At 47.0% G+C, this 17,319-nt stretch overlaps 2 protein-coding genes across 7 annotated transcripts in view; one reads left to right on the top strand and one right to left on the bottom strand.

Moving 5' to 3' along the window:
* REPTOR (repressed by TOR) overlaps positions 1-9,825 on the bottom strand; it is a 49,960-nt gene extending 40,135 nt beyond the window's left edge. The window contains exon 1 of one of the 2 annotated variants that reach the window (XM_084591264.1): positions 9,591-9,825. The gene's annotated coding sequence lies outside the window, so the exon portion shown is untranslated. Of the gene's footprint in view, positions 1-8,616; positions 8,636-9,590 lie in introns of those variants that run through there. The other variant, XM_084591266.1, reaches the window with a different exon arrangement.
* Positions 9,826-10,173: 348 nt separating this feature from the next.
* ApepP (Aminopeptidase P) overlaps positions 10,174-17,319 on the top strand; it is a 45,503-nt gene continuing 38,357 nt past the window's right edge. Inside the window, exons 1-2 of one of the 5 annotated variants that reach the window (XM_084591259.1) lie at positions 10,188-10,310; positions 15,826-16,274. In XM_084591259.1, the coding sequence (XP_084447385.1) occupies positions 15,827-16,274 (448 nt within the window). In that variant the 5' untranslated portion in view covers positions 10,188-10,310; position 15,826. The other 4 variants (XM_084591260.1, XM_084591261.1, XM_084591262.1 and 1 more) reach the window with 4 other exon arrangements.

The following is a 17,319-nucleotide window of genomic DNA, read 5'->3' as shown; positions in this document are numbered from 1 at the left end:
CAGCGCAAAAAATAAAATGATTGCTAGGGAAGCAACCATTCAGTCGACATAATTATAGCTAGAAGAAACGGTTACAATTTTATCTTTTTTTTTTCTTCACGGAACAATACGCTAAATACAGACCAATTAAATTAAACGTCAATGTTGCAATAAAAGCAACGGAAGTAGCGGATGGTCCTGGATATGGCAATGCCTCGAGCGAAAATGACCAAAGTTTAAAGAAATTTGCATCTCCCGGTTTGGCAGTCTTGTCAAACCGAGAGCTCTTCACGTATAGGAGGCCAACGACGGCTTTTCAGCGATGCAACGAACCTCGCGTGAGCCTACTAAAGGCTACAAAAAGAAAGGAAGAACACGGGAGAGCGATGTGGGTTTAGGGCGTTGCTTCAGCTTGTGCTGGTATATGAGGTTCAACGTCTCCGGTAATGATCCTACCACCTGTGGTATTTAACGTGCGCAGTACTTCCGCCCGTCTTTGGGAACAGCAATTCGAGCGCCCTAACCACCGAGGCGGGGCAGCTTATGTGCAAATGAACAAACGTCTCATTCGCCGTTTTCAAATATCGTCGACTCGATCGTTCCATAGGTTTAGCTTCTTGGGAGCCATTTCCATGAACTAACTCAATTTCACGACGAGCCACCGTGTCTCAATTTTCACGGGAAAATGACGTCTACAGCCCTGACCAAAGCGCGTGCCGCCATTTGTGCTTCAACTGTGTAGTTCTGTAACTTAGTAGGTCCATGAAAGGCACAGCAATGCGACGCAGACGCCAGTCCCGCGACCGTAAACAACCAAGCCTTGCAGCAGCACCAAGCCGACAGAGACGAGGCCAGAGGTCTGCAAGCCGTGACCGATGCAAGGCTACGGTCATTGCTGCGCTGCCGCTGTTATATTCAATCGTCGAAAAAAGATGCAGAAGTCACAGGGACCACAGTCCGCGAATAAGTGCGTCGGACAAAAACGAAGTGAAGCGCGCGTAAAGCAGTATAGTGGAATTTGGCTTCCCGCACGAAAAAACGATCACGAAGGAACAAACAACAACGAAAATGCTCATTCCTCGCTGCGGGGAACAGAGTCGCCTCGGCGCAGCACCTCGAGCTGACGTTACGTACGCTATGCACGTGCAACGAACAAACAACTGAAGAATAATCGTCGGCAAAATTTTCTCATTTAAGCCATCGTTAATAAGCCGCAGGAAACAATACCAATCTACCACGATCATGCATCAGCGTTTAGTGATCGCCAGTACTGATGCACCGCGACCTCGCCACTACAAAATAAACATAATTCATCTGCCTCACAGCACATTTAGGTCGGTTATTTCTAGCAATTTTTTTTTTTTATTTTTTGCTTCGCGTATTCGAATATCTGCTTCAGTGGACGATCTAGACTCGCTACACATATTGCTACTTCGCGGATTTTAAAAGCGCTCCGGATCAATGCGCCATAAGTGGACAGATTCATGCCAAACACTTGCGAGAACACGCGTACGACGCCTTGAAATGCTGCTGCTTTGATGACCGGTAGAACCAGAACAGTGTTTAAAGTTATGCTGATCCACCGGCAAAGCGCGTGGCACAGATATACCAAAAGCCAGCCATGCATGGGTGGCTCATCACTCTTGAAGGACTTGCCACACATCGTCCGCGGAACAAACAATGTGCGCCAGTAACATCTAACGAATACTAATCCAGGTATACCGAGCCATTGCCACCGACATTAGCACTGTCCGTGGCTCGTTCAGAATCTAAGCCACAGCTAATCGCCAATTGTTGAACTCCTTCGAGAGCGACCACTTCTATTCCCGCTGGACATCCCGCTGCCAGTCGTCTATACTTCCCGCCAGTTGTTTGCAGCATCGCGAAGCGATCTGCGTCTGGGCCAGTCAGGATGACGCGCACAAAATGATTGTGTCTCTGCCGCTGTGCTGAATCACGCAGTGAGTACAGTGCCAAGACGCCGAGTCAATATACTGTTTTTCGCTTTTATTTTTACATTTTATTCCGGTTCCAGTTTTTGCCGCGGTCACCTCCATCTCCTGAACTGAATAATAGAGGTATTTCCCCTCAAGCAATAAAGCAGGAAAACCGCGACTAACCCGGTTTTGTTGCGACAGCAGTGCCGGTGGCAAATGGAAATGCCAGCGGTGTCTGTGTGAAGTATATGTCGTATGGTTACGTATAGCCCTAGATTCGGTAAAAACAGCAATAATCTAGGGTAAATCCAAATTTTATCGCAGCTTTTTATGACCACGTTAATGAGCACCTTGTCAATTTCTATTTCGGCAAAAAAAAAAAAGAAAAAAGAAAAAAAGAAAGGAAGTCTAAAAATACACGGTTCAAATGGAACCTCCCCCGTCCAACAGTGATCCCAATTCCGTCACTGGTTGCGCTCTATTATTTACCTACTCTATTCCACACTTGTTATTTCCTTCTTTTTTTCTGCCTCTTTTTCAGAACCTGCTCTCTGCACTGAGAGCTATATGAACGAAATTAAATACAACGGCTTCTAAGGCAAAAATTGGCGCTGCAATGGTGGAAAAATGCTTCGAGCAAAACGGGAAAGGCTTCGATCCCAGCCACGGCCGCCGCTTTTCGATGGAGGCGAAACGTAAGGCGCCCGTGTACTTCGCCATGTTTGCACCCTGAAGAACCCCAGGTGGTCGAAATTATTCGGAGCCCTCCACTTTGGCGTCCCTTGCAGACGCTTCGGAATGCCAAAACGGGGAAGGGCGTCACCAGTGGCGTCGCTAGGGTCACCTGCGGAGTAGGGAGCCTACATGTTGTGCCCCCCCCCCCCACCCCCCTCCTCCTTTGCCTTGTGCGCGTCGCAGCCAATAGCCCACACAAAGAGAAGATGAAAGGGAGAAGATGAAGGGGAAGGAACATCGTGGAAGCAAAAGCAGCGCGGCTTGAGGTATCGACTTACTGGCGACGATGCGGCGCTCTCTCCAAAAGCCCGACTAGACGCACCGCGGAGTGAAAGCGGGTGACCGGCGTTGTTTTCCCACGCCTCGTGGCTGGATATCACGTATTCGCGCTAGCACGGCGCGTACTCTTTGTCGAGGCTCTCTATCATTTTCTACAAAGCTTCTAATACACCCTCACATTTGTGCTCAGTCGCAGCTTGAAAAAGAACCCACTTGATCCTGCATAAGGCGTCGTTGGGGGCCTCTAAGCGATCGTAAGATCAACTCTTGCAAACAAGAATCTTACTGCCAGGTGCCACTGCAACAATCCTTTGATCAGCGTTGCGGATGTTTCAAGTACGTTCCAAAAATGAAGGCGCCTCTGAAACGTTGCAACCGGAAGTCTTCATCATGTTGTAGCTAACTGTTTTGGGATGTTCGGCTGCATTGGTTAGTACCAAGAGGGTGATGATTGTCAGCGAGGTCACATAATGGGAGTTCACACGAGAAACACTTCCAGCTCACTCTGTAACTGAACCCGGTCCTCAACTTTCAATGCCACGCGTTGTAGTTATATCACAAGCAGAGCCTTGAACGTGCCACATGCATAGGTGAAATACTTTTACTAAGCATTCTCTACATTTAGTTCTCCTCTCCTTTCCTCCGAAAGACTCAGTTGACTTCCGCATCCAGACTGCAAGGTTACCAACGCGCATTGATGCCGTACCAACAGAAAATGTTAAACGTGAAGCGGCCTTTTGAAGCTGGGAGACGGTGGGCATCTCCAAGCTCATTTTTGTTAACGCTTTCAGTTTCCTTTCTCACTTTAACAATGTCTTTGCCATTTTCAGAGAAAAAAAGGTAAGAACCGCATGAGCACCTTAGATATTTCCTCTCAATTCCTCTTTTAAAGCACCTGGCCTTGCTAAAGGTGCCCTCCACCTCATTTTTTTCTTCTAGTCAGCGCGTAGTGATCAGACTATTCCACAGAGCAACAGGCATTGCGTTCCTTCGGCGTTCTGAAAGTGTGAGGGGGATATGTGACTGGTCCGAGGAGCGAGAAAGGCACAGGAGATATACGAACAAGACAAAAGACTGCGACGAGATACTGGAAAGGAAAGTGAACTGCACATACACAAAAAGAGGCCTAGCTTCGGCGCAGGGGTTTCGACGGGTATCGGGTGAATGCTAGTGTTTCCAGGGTACACGCACGTACCCAGGCCCGGTCCAACGTTAAAACGGCGAGGAGTCTCTGGCATAAACTAAGGCATGTGTTTTCAAACACTCCTCACAACAGAATAGTTAGTTCTACGAGAAGACCACACTTGCCAGTCAGTGGCACCGATGCGCGCCTTTTCGCGTCTTTATAATTAATTTCGACCCCCCCTCCCCCCGCACCTTCCTCCCTCTCAATACCCAGCTGCACCCCCCTGAGCATTGCACCCGGTGCGGACAGCACCCCCCTCGCGACGCCACTGGGCGTCACGATATCCCACGTTTGCGCTATCTACAGCAAGCATCCACTGAGAGGAGAGCCGTTCTCCACCGGGGTGGGAAGACATCAGGCGCGCTGCAGTGACGAAGCACTGCACATGCGAGCCGTGGCAAGGGCATCTGCTCAGCCGCGCGCTGAGGAGACACGGAAACAAAAGGGCTCCCTGCGAAGCACGTGCTCAGCGACCTCGGTCAGCCCGGCGCACTCTGGGACATGCGTCACCTGCGGGAGAAGTCGCGTGACGCAACCCGGCCTTCCACTTGCGAAGTCCGCCGGCTCAGGGCGGATCCGCCGTCGCCAGACCGGCGCGCGCGCGCAAACAACGCGGCTCCGTTATCGGCCGGATTCCTTTTTCGCCGCCCCGCAACAGCGACGCTTCCCTTGGGAGCGGCCGCGCGGAGGCGAAAGACATCGAGGCAGCCTAGCCGCGCACGCCACACGTCTGCGGACGAAAACAGCGCGCACGTGACCAGAAGAGGCAAGACGGCGCTTCCGAGGGGGCGATCGCGCACTGCCACCGGGGCAAAGCTCGCCTACCACCAGACTGCAAACCGAAGATTGAGCAGAACTATTCATGATTACTCTTCGGTTTGAAAGTAAACGCACATTCCAGTTCCTAGAACAAGATGCAACAATTGTCTTCACACACTGCCTCGCGCGATTCCAGAAAAAATACGGGTTTGAGAATCATCGACCAAAAGGTACGCAGAGGAAGACAAAAATATTATAAAACTCCAACCATGAATATTTACGCTTTTCCTTCTCCGATAAGACGTATGGCTTCTACCACTCAACACGACTGGAGAAGCTGAAGCGAATGACCTTGGCTCGCTTATTAACAACCACAGAGCGGAAAGCTCCGAAAGCGACCGTGTTGCTCGGAAAGAAAAAAAAAAAAATTGGAATGAGGAAGGACGGTCTCCAACGGGAGTTTCCCCGTCGGATGACGTCCGAGGCTCCTTGGCATATTACTCCAGCCTCAGTTCACCGCCCTCTCATTTTCCCTGCCCAGTGCGCTATCGCAGTCTTTTTTCATTGCTTAATGTGCAGCCCATACACGATAGAAAGCAGAAAGCGATGGTGCAAAGATGCAAACATCGAGCGAAGGCAGCGAAGAACCATCGCCAGGAAAAGGCAAACACGAGAGACGAATGAAGTACAGCAAAAGTATAAGGCGAAGCGCGAATACAAAGCAGGCGAGCATAGCAAACGAGCCATCAAAGGAAAAAAAAAAAAAAAAAAGCAGAAAAGAGAAGAATGAGCGTATGCGGGTTCCCCAAAGCCACAAGGAAAAGCCAAACGAGGGAGAAACGTGGGGAGAGTTAAAAAAAAAAAAAAAGTGAAAAGAAGCGAAACTGGGGGAAGACGAAAATACGAAAAAGAAGGACGAAAGAGAGTGCGAACTTCTCTTCTTTGTGTTACGGCATGTCTGAGCGACCTTCGTTCCATTTGTGTTCTGTTGGGCGCCCTTGGCATCTCTGGCGGAGGAAATTGGGCCGCTGCCTCGGTGGAGGGCTTCTGATACGAGGATCAGAAAGAAAGAAAAGAGAAACAAAAGAATGCAAGAAAGCGCTGTCCATCCACTCTCCATCGTCCTGCCTCCATGAAAGCACGAGAGAAAACATAAACGAGGAGTTACGGTCCAAAGGTTGCTGATATACCTTTGCAGCAGCTAAGAAAGATTAAAAGAAAATATGCCCCCCCCCCCCCCCCCCCCCCCCCCCTTGACTATAAGGGCCAGGACATGACTGGCAAGGACGGTGCTCCACTATCAGCGACGAAAGCTTGCACAAACGATTCCCTATTACACCACGTATCATTGTGTACAGACCAGGTGTCCGCACCGACTGGCGCTGCCACGGATAAACAGCATCGTGGGGGAAAGGGACAATACAGCCTCCCATTGTGCCTAGTTTTTTGTTTTTTTTTTTTTTATCTCCTTCCTTCAAAACATCTGGAACCTGGCAGCGATCAGGCGAGGAAAAAAAAAAAATGGTGACGGTGACATTTCGCGTCGCTCTTTCCTGGCAGACAAAGGTCAAGGATGATGAGCAAGCGTTATATAACACTAGAAAGTGAGTGCGCTGGAATGTAGGTCGAGAACCAAGCAGGAAGTGCACAGAAGAGCTTTGCATTGCGTAGCACTTTTTGAGCAGCACACTTGCCTGCAGAGCAAGTGCAATCGCAGCAAATATAATCTGGGAGCCTTTCTGGCCAGTTCTTTCGTAAGTCGGGACGGTGGAGGGGGACGAAATCAGACAGGGTGCTATTTCTTGTTTTCAAATTCGTGTACAGATCGGGTATCCGCGACTGTTCCATATTCCGAGTGTCTTTCTTTGCGTTTTTTTTTTTTTTTTTTTTTTTTTAAGATGGTTTGAGCACTCGTTTTGGTGCAATCCAGTATATACTCCAGTTTTGTTCCTTTTATAAATTATATTTATATGACAGGTAGCACCATGGATATGTTCACCACAGCAAGCGTATTTTTTAAATTATTATATTCTGTCACGTGCATCGCCATTTCTACCTATAGTATTCCGTGCCACAGCTATATCCGCATGCCTTGACACATGTGAAAACGTGTTCGCCGAACACACTTAACATCACAGCTGGCATTTAAAATAAAAGTGCTGAAGGCGTCTTTTAGTCTTTTAAGGCGAAGTTCGATTTGTATGAAATCTGCTAAGAGTGCTAAAGTAGGGGAAATTTTGGTTTTGAACCGAAAACGAAGTCCCGAAGTCGCCTCCCCCCCCCCCCCCCCTCCTCTCATATATATATATGAAAGAAAGAAAGAAGCCAACAGTCGGCGAGGCCAAGGAAAGCATTGGGGATTGCACTTTATGTCTTTTGTTGTTTTTCCTTCTACTTTGTGTTTATCTCTCCCTTAAACAGATTACATAACTAATTTATGTGATTACCAAAGTAAAAATAAAAAAAAAACAAACAAAACAAAACAAAAAGACATAAAGTACAATCCCCAACGCTTTTCTTGGCCTCGCCGACTGTTGGCTTCTTTCTTTCATGCATTATAACGAGTATCCTCATTTCCCCTTCATTTATCTGCTATATATATAGTGCACAACCGCGCCATTGCATCCGGGCACAACTCAAATTTTTGATGCGCTCGTGTGCGTGGCTCTAGAGCGATAAACGCAGACTTTGCAGATTGGTCGGCTCACTTAAGCGAATGTTTGATTAATATAACTTGGTCTTCAAAATAACATATAACACAGTATAAAAGCGAGCAAGCTACCACTGCTGGAGTGTACCGAGAAATGAGTAAAACTGTTATTTCTGTAAGACTCGATCTACACTTCACAAATAAACAGAAATGCAAAACTAACTTTAAAAAATATAGCCAGGTTATAATTGAGGCACTGCGGCGCGCGATTAAGTAATCTGACAAGAGCTGCATCATTTATCGACAAAAATAAGCTGCTCGCAAAGTATGCGTCTTTTGGCACACGCCAATGAAGTGGCACAAGACGTTACAATTTAACCTATTAACACGGTTAGCCATTGAGATATAACTCGACAATACTATTTCTTCTCAAAAGGTTTACTGGCGTATAACTAGATAGGTCGACGAGAACACTAACCTACAAGGGTTCGGTTTGGCAGGAATTTTTACCCACTTCAAACTAACCACGCGAGGGGCACTGAGCATGTCACTGACCTAAAGAAAACTGGAGCACGTGTAGTTTCGCATTCACTGTGCATCTCTCTGCGACGCCCAGCTGTGAATTCGGCCAAACGAGAACAAAATAAAACAACAAATTCTTAGCAAGTTATGAAAAAGTACACAACAAAGAAGAAAAAAATCGTCACACGCGCTCGCTCCAAGCGCACGCCATTCCAGCACCAGCCGGATTCTCGTTGCACAATCCGACCTTGAGCTACGCTTCTGTTTGGCGACGATTCTCTTCCGCTTTCTCGGGTACGACGGCATCCCCCAAGCTTGTACACACTAGCACTCCCGTGTATTAGGTGAAAAAAGAAGAAAGGGTCCGGGCTACTCCCAGCCTCTGCACTGAAGGCTGTCGTTACGGTGAAAGCCGAGCGATACCGCACTGGGCAGCACAGTACGGCCCAACGCGGTTCGCCCCGCCTTTCCCGCAGAGCTCTCCGACAATGCGGCGAGAGGGAGCAGACGGCATCATATCCACCGCGCGCCTTGGACATATCAAGTGCAGGGCCGAAGCCAAGGCCTACCCTGGGGACGCGCATAATCGTGCGCGCAGCCTTGGCAATCGGCGCCACCGGAATCCTCGGTGGCCGCAGTCTCCGCGTGCTCACTTGGCGCGCAGGGCAGCGCTAGGTAGGAGGAAATAAATGGGGCCGTCCTTGAAGAGCAGCTGACCTTCAAGGCGGATTGTGATGTAGGCAGAAAGGATGTTGATCCACGAGTCCTTAGGAAAAGCCCCTCGTGGACGCCATGCGTGGTTACCACACACGATAGTCAAACGTTGCAGCGTTCGGTCTATTGCAGGAAGTGCTACCAGCCATCGGTTAAGCCTCGAGAAAACGTGACGGCAGATCAGGATAAACAATAGAGCGAAAGAAGGCGAGGGGTGAGAAGAAAAGCAAAACAAGGGAAGCAGGAGAGCGGAAAGGAAAAAGCAAGGCAAGGGCGAACAAGCGCCCCATGCTCAAGGTGACTACACTGTACACATGCACAATGTTTTCAGCAGAATACAATTGCGCAATGGCGTTTATCGTTGAGGAGGGCGCAATGACGGACTCTCCGCGCGCCTAGTGTACTACCTAGCGACATGAGACAGCGCGTTCGAGAAACTTCCAGCGGAGGCTCAAACAGTGCGCTGCAATTTGTCATGCACTAACCACAAGGAAAACTAAGCCACACGCTTACACAAGCCATAATGAGGGTTCAATTACTGACATTACGAACTGTACGTGCAGCCAAGTCGAGCGTGAGTCACTTTACGCAACGTTCGTGCCGAGAGCACATTCTGCCAATGACGGTAAGCCTTTCGTTACAATCGCAGCAGACATGACAGAACCCATGGCAGCAACAGAAGATTGCAGCATCAAAAACAGTGGGGCAGTCAAAAATACGCTACAGCTTAGTCCAAGTCTTGTTGTGGAACATAAGCGATCGCATGACACATCGCAATAACGACGGCATGATGGAAAATACAAGCAGTGATATGCACAGGAACACTCACGGTAGTCCACCCAAGATCTTCAGATTTCCTTCACAAAAAATTCGTGGCAGTCAGTCGATTGCTCTCGGACGAACTTCGTGTAGCTTCTGGTCACTGTTGGTTCCACTAGATGCAGCAATTCGTTCAAAAAACACACCGTATTTCGAATTAGTTTCCACTCCGTCGAGATTTGTTTTGGTTCTGTAGCTCACAGCAATCACATGACTTCTTTCCAAATCGACGCAGCTCAGCCAATGAGAGCCCTTGGTTCCAGGAATTGCTCCACCTTTGCGGGAGAACCTTGAGAGAATATGGAGTCATCCGACGTGAGTTTTGGGCCTGCTGAGGCTTGTAATGCGCTGAGTACTAATTCATTTTGCTATCATATATTATTTAACTGCAAGTTTTATTTATTTGTAAAAGTTAAAAGTTGTAGGAACGTAACTTTAGCAAAATATTTGCCCGCAACTTTTGTAAACAATGCTCTACAGCAGTTGTGACGTCATCAAGTGACGTATTGTGTTTTGGTATGAACACGTGAGGTCACCTTCATGAGGTTAGAGTCATCTAGCGGCGCTTCTGGAAACCACTAAAAAATTCTTCGCCACCTGGTGAGGCGGGGCGGAAACGGGCAACAAAAGAAAATGCGTTACTCTAAGAACCCTACCCGTCAATAATAACCCTATTCATCTTGTTTCTGTTAAACATCCTCCCTCTTGGTTGACTCTTCACTCCGGAAAGGTGATTGATTTTTATTCGTCTTCTCAGTACTGTTTTGTCTCATGTTGACCGTGTAGAGCGAGTCGTTTCGCTTAATGAGCTCATTTGTAGACTTGCGTGCAGTAATTGAAAAGTAGAAATCATTTGACAAGTCCGTTTCGGTCGTCCATAAGTAAAATTTTCAGTATGGCTGATGGGGTTAGTTAGGCCTAATCCTCAAGAATTAACATCTTAACTCCGGAAAACCTGAGTCGCCTTGCGGGACGTTTGTGTCGGTGGTATTTGGCCTGAACATGTGGACTACGCGGGACTATGGAAATTAGTGAGCGTAGGGTTAAGGAAGCGTCTCATCGCCGCATTGGATAGGCGACCCGGTCTATTGATTGTCGCAAATAATCGACTTCTCTCGCTCTTCTTGCTCGTCCATGCGTTGATTTTTCCGTGTCATGGGCTTTGCTTCGGTTGCGATTGTATGGCCTGTTTGTGGTCAAGCGCTCGAGTGATCGCCGGTGCCCCGTCTGTGCTTTGACCCCTTCCCTTTCTGCTGTGCTCTAACGCGTCTATTGGGCATCGGTGGCCGATTCGTTGGCTTCCCGGCTTTCGGAAGCTCCTGCTGGTGATGTTAGGAGTCGATTTGTACCGCAAATCACATTGGGTACCCTCTGCACAACTTTTGCCACTTTGGCTTGTACGCAAAGGGGTAAAGAGCAGTTGCTGAAAGGGTTGGCTGGGACTGGAGCCACCGGAGCGCTTTTTTTTTTTTTTTTCCCTTTCTTCTCCGCGTCTCTCTTTTTTTTTTTTTTTCCTCTCCAGTCCGGTTGCTCTCTCCTCTTCCGCATCCTTTTGCCCGTTCGGAGGAGTTCGCACCGGCGGATGGACAGGAGAGATGCGGCCTAACATTGAGAAAAGTGGGGAAACGAATAAAAGGCATGTTGCGTTTGTAATTTCTGGTCGGAAATGAGCAACCACGCTAGAATATTTTGCTAAAGTTACGATTCGTCAGAGCGGCGATTTGCTTCGGATCCGTTGGGCCGGTACTGTTCCTTTGTTCTTTAAAAAGGTCGTCTGTGTAGCATTAACATGTGCTGCTGTTCTGTTAGCTGGTTTGATGGGGAGATTAGAATAACTGTGCACTTAGTGATCTCAGTGCGCTGCTTTTAGGTGCTGTAATGATATAACCGTGCGTTCGTGTGTGCGATTATAAGCCAGGTAGCATAAGAGCGCATGCGTTTGTGTCAGCACTAGTTAACTTAAGATCGTGGTACTTACGTCTGCTGTTGCATTAATGTGCTCCGGGTAGTTTGTTCGGCCTAAAGGGTGCCCTTGGCTCTCCATTTTACCTTAGTCATAATTTTTATAGGTACTTTATGGTTGGTAACTGAGGTAACTTAACGGCATCCTATTTTTTGCCTGTCTTAATTTAAACGGATCCAAAAATTTTTTTATCTCTAATCTTTGCTGCGCACAGCCAAAGCATTGCCTGCAGTAAGTAGTAGATTGCCCATTTATAATTCACTTTGGTAGATAGGGTGGCCTTGAGTACACTAAATGTTTTTTGTGTATGTGGAATTGTTTATTTTTATTATTATTTTTTTAAATTAGAGCTAAAGTGTCTTCGTTTTTTGGGTAGTGTATATAACTTACTGATGAAATCTGATGGAGTTAAAGTGGTTCAAAAGTTTTCTTCATTAACTGTTGCTCAGCACAGTCAAAGCACGACTTGCACTCAGTGGTGGATTGCCCCTTTATAATTCACTTTGATAAACGTGATGGCCTGAAGCGCACTAAACGCCTGTGTTGCAGTTCAGTCAAATATGATGGATTCATGTTCAAAAGAATGTGAAGAAAAAGGCAGTTGCATAGCCATATTGGGACAGAATATGTGTTAAGGAAGAGTAGTGACTGAGTCCTTCATTCAGATCATCACTTATGTTCAGCTGTTAGTCCTTTAACATCATACTTTGTGTGTCCTGTACGCCCAAGGTGGATTCCTAAAGCTTTTCGGATTGTAGAGCAATGAATAACAATGCGTAAATAACAAAAATAACATTGGAAACTGACCCTGGCACCATTTAATGCTAGAACCTTAGCTGGTGAGGCTAGTTTAACAGTGCAGTTATAGGAGCTAGAGGATATGAAATGGGACGTCATAGGGCTTAGTGAGGTTAGGAGGCCAAATGAGGCATGTATTCTACTAAAGGGCGGACATGCATTATGTTGTTGAGGTTTACCAGAGAAGCAAGAGCAAGGAGTAGGATTCCTTGTTAATAAGTATATAGCTGGTAATATAGATGAGTTCTATAGCAGTAATGAGAGGATGGCATGCATCGTAATTAAGCTTAATAAACAGTATAAACTGAAGGTTGTAAAGTTCTACGCGACATGTGGTCATGATGACCAGAGAGTCTAAAGCTTCAACGGGGATGTAGAATCTGCAGTGGGGAAAGTAAAAATACAGTATACTGTACTGATGGGCGACTTCAATGCCAAGGTAGGCAAAAAGCAAGCTGGAGACCAGGCAGTCAGTCAGGGTGAAAGATTAGCATGGGGGAGTTATTAGTTGATTTTGCTGGAATCATGAATACCTCCTTCAGCAAATGGCAGAAACAGAAGTGGACATGTAAAAGTCCTAATGTGGAGACTAAGAATGAAATTGACTTCATACGGTGTTCTGATCCTGGAATTGTGCAGGATGTAGAGGTAAGCAGAAAGATGTGATGCAGTGACCATAGGATGGTAAGGTCTTGAATTAATCTGGGTCTGAAGAGGGAACAGAACAGATTAGTGAGGAAGAAGTCAATCAACGAATTAGCAGTAAGAGGAGAAGTAGAATTCAGGATCTCGCTGTAGAATAGATATTAAGCGCTAACCAAGGAAGCCGTCCTTAGCCTAGCAGCAGTGAACAGTAATTTCAGAGATGTCGTTACTGAGTGCGCCGTAGAAGCAGGCGATAGGATAGTTAGAGAGGATACAGGTATAAGGAGACGAAAGGGTTGATTATCAAAGCTTATCAATAAGCATAAAGTGGCCGACATAAGGAAGTATAACATGGGGAAAATTAAGCAGGCTCTAAAGAACAGTTGTAGCTTGAAAATGATAAAGAGGAAATTGGGCATAGGCAAAAATCAGATGCACTAAGGGACAAGGCAGAGTTCTATACTGACCTATACAGTAGCCGAAGGTTTCAGGACAATAATGAGATTGGCAATAGTGAAGCGCAATAAGACGTTCTGCCAGTAACGAAGGACGAGATTAAGAAAGCTTTAGAAGCTATGAAAAGAGGGGAAAGCAGCTTGGGAGGATCAGGCAACTACAGCTTTGTTAAAGGACGGGGGGGATATAGGGCTATAAAAACTGGCCATCCTGTATACGTAGTGCCTGATGATATCAAAGGTGTTGGAATCATGGAAGAATGCTAACATCGTAATTCATAAGAAAGGGGACGCTACGGACTTGAAAAATTACAGACCAATCAGCTTACCATTCATTATTTACAGTGTATTTACTAAGGTAATCACTAATAAGTAAAATAAAGACTAAAGGCAAGAAGACGTTAGACTTCTGTCAGGCAGGCAGGTTTTCGGAAAGGGTACTCTACCATCGATTGCATCCGTACCATCAACCTCCCGCCGGGGTGGCGCAGTTGTTACGGCGCTCAACTACTGTTCCCAAGGACGCGGTATCGAATCCCGGCCTCGGCGGCAGCTTTTCGATGGCGGTGAAAAGCAAGGTGCCCGTGTGCTGTGCGTTGTCAGTGCACGTTAAAGAACCCCAGGTGGTCGAAATTTCCGGAGTCCTCCACTACAGCGTCTCTCATAGCCTAAGTTGCTTTGGGACGTTAAACCCCACAAAACAACCAACCAACCAACCACGTACCATCAACCAAGTGATAGGAAAGTGCTTGGTATATAACCAGCCCCTATACATGGCATTCATTGAATATGAGATAGCATTTGACTCAGTCAAAACCTCAGCAGTCATGCAGGCATTGCAAAATCAGGATTTAGGTGAGCCATATATGAAGGTACTGGGATCTCCCAGTACCTTTATATATGGCTCCTTTATATATATATATATAGTACCTTTATATATATATCTCCCAGTTCAGCATAAAAAAAAGGAATAAAATTCCAACTAATAAAGGTGTTAGGCAAGGAGACACAATCTCCCCAGTACTATTTACAGCGCACTTAGAGGACATATTCAGAGGCATGGAATGGGAGCAGTTAGGGGTCAAGGTTGATGGAGAATATCTCAGTAATCTGTGATTTGCTGATGACATCGCCTTGCTAAGTAACTTGGGAATAGTTGCGACGAATGATTAATGATCTAGAGAGGAGAAGCATCAAGGTAGGCCTAAAGAGTAATATACAGAAGACGGGTAACGTTGAACAGCCTGGGAAAGGAACAGCGGTTTAAATTAGGTGCTGGAAGTGGTAGGCGAATATGTCTGCTTAGGACAGGTAGTAACTGTAGATCCGGACCACGAAAGAGAAATAACTAGGAGAATAAGATTGGGATGGAGCACATTTGGAACATACTCGCATATGACTAGTAGCTTACCGGTATCGCTCAAGAGGAAAGTATATATAGTTGCATTGCACCGGTACTCATCTGTGGGGCTGAAACGTGGAGGCTGACGAAAACGGTTCTGCTCACGTTGAGGACGACGTAAAAAGCTATGGAACGAAAAATGGTGGGTTTAACGTTACGAGATAGGAAGTGTGCAGATTGTATCGGAGAACTAACTCAAGTTACTGATATTCTAATTGAAATGAAGAAGAAATGGGCATGGGCAGGACATGTAGTGTGAAGAGAGGATAACCGATGGTCGCAAAGGGTAGCAAATTGGATTCCAAGGGAAGGAAAGCGTAGCAGGGGGGTGACAGAAAATTAGGTGAGTGGATGAGGTTAAGGAGTTCGCAGGGGTCAGATGGATGCAGCTAGCACAGGACTGGGTTAATTGGAGAAAAATGGGAGAGGCCTTTGCCCTGCAGTGGGCATACTTCAGCTGATGATGATGAAATAACGTCACATCACTACAGTTAGAAACAAACTCTGCAGGGCAGAAAACTGGGTGAGTTTATCCTCTAGCTCTCAAAGCACGAGGTTGGTCCTCTCAATAGAAAGTGTCCATTGGAAACTGAGTCATGCAAGATGGCTGTGGTGCATTATTAGGGGGTAGGAGAGAGATCTCATATATGCCAAAGGGATTGGCACTTTACTCAGCTCACCTATCTGGGGCTGTGCTAATCACTGCTCAGTGTTAAGGCAGTTTTGAAGTTGGGCTTGCTTATTAGTGTTACTGCTGCTGCCATCTTCACTAATGTTGAACATACTAATATTATGCTGGAGGCTTGGTACTGAAAAGCGCTTGGTAACATGTGCTGCTTGGTCAAGAACTGAGGAGCAGCACTATCCTTGGGCAGGTCACAAGAGAAAGCGTAGGCACTAAAAAGTTGTTGCTTGTAACCATGTGTCACTGTGTGGGGCTTTGCTTGGGGTGGTGGTGGCACTGAGGTGGGGGCCCTTGCAGCATGGAGTGCCAGTACGTGGCCACCCAGCGGGGGGGCATAGCGCTGCTGTACGAGGGGCACCGCTACAACAAGGTGCGCGACGGCAAGGAGGGCACGGTGTACTGGCGCTGCGCTCGGGACCGGCAATGCCCCGGTCGGGCCGTCACTGTCTACAGCCGCATAAAGAAGGCCAACAACAAGCACAACCACCCTCCGGACGCCTGGCGGAACAAGGTGGACCAGGTGGTGTCGGACTTGAAACTGCGCGCCCAGGACGACGCCACCACCCTGCCCACCCTGTTCACGGAGACGCTCAAATACCTGGCCTCTAGCCACCAGGTGGCAGCCCTGGCCATGCCCACATTCCCCAGCTTTAAGGGCACCGTCTGCAAGCCCCGCCACCAGCTTGTGCCCTCCCTGCTCCAGCTTCGCGACTTCCGTCCAGAAGACAATTGGCTATACGCCAACAGTACGTCTGCTGCCGCCTGCTGCCTGCCCTAGTTGCATGCCGTGGAATGCCGCCGCTCCCCTAGTCGTCCTCGCCTGCCAGTGCTGCGCTGCTTGCACGCACGCTCTTGCCAGTGTCCTCCCCATAGGGCCTACAGTGCGGGTACGTGTGTGGGGCGCTGCTGTACACCGTCATTTATTGTTTCAATGTTGTCAAACACTGGTGGCCTGTGTGTGTATTCTGCATGCATTCAGAAAACTGTATACCTTGCCGAATTTGACCTTAAAGTAATAATTGATTTGGAACTCTTAGATGTGTGACAGATTGTTGCATGCCATCGCATTGTTTTTTTTTCCTTCAGTGAACACGTAGCAGTTACTTTTAAGGGCAAAATTTTGTAATTTTGCAGTTTATGTCTATTTTGCCTATTTCTAGCAGTGAAGTTTGTGATGATGATCTGTAAAAAGATCTGTTTGTTAGGTGATATATTCATGCCTGTTTTTTTTGGAGCTAGTTATGAGCTTGAAAATAGATGAATACGAAAATGCATTCTGGTGAGTATGTCTGGCCACTGCCCAGTAAAAAGGGGAATGCTCTGGCATTTGTTTGCTATGCTTCAGTATTTTACTTTCTTGGCAACAGGGAGGGGAGGTTATTTCTGGATGAGAACTTGCAAGCTGTGTGCTCGGAGGCTGAACGCTGTCTCTTTGTATGAGGGCGCTTCGTAAATATTAAAAACAAGCTAGCCAACTTTCAGGGAGGCTTAGAGATATCTCGGTATTGCTTGATGGTGGCAACAGACATGCTTTCATGAAAGTTGTTTTGGAAGCGTTTTTTGTAAAATAGGAATGTATACCATCAGACAAGTGTTTCCTGCAAAAAATTGGACCTAGATGGGAGTGAAGTGCAAAATTGTATAATGTTCTTCTTTAATGATATTGCAGTGTGTGCTCTCTTTTAAGTGCTGTAGAGCCTGAAGTTTCCTGAATAGTTAGTTATTCATTTTGATAAAGCTACGATTATGTACATCTGATTTTAGGTGCAAAGTTTTGCTTGCTATGTGGGG

This window comes from Amblyomma maculatum, chromosome 1, assembly GCF_055883805.1.
Source record: "Amblyomma maculatum isolate TAMU_Amacu chromosome 1, ASM5588380v1, whole genome shotgun sequence".
Classification (NCBI taxonomy): Eukaryota; Metazoa; Arthropoda; class Arachnida; order Ixodida; family Ixodidae; genus Amblyomma; species Amblyomma maculatum.
This window is presented reverse-complemented; position numbering and strand designations above follow the sequence as displayed.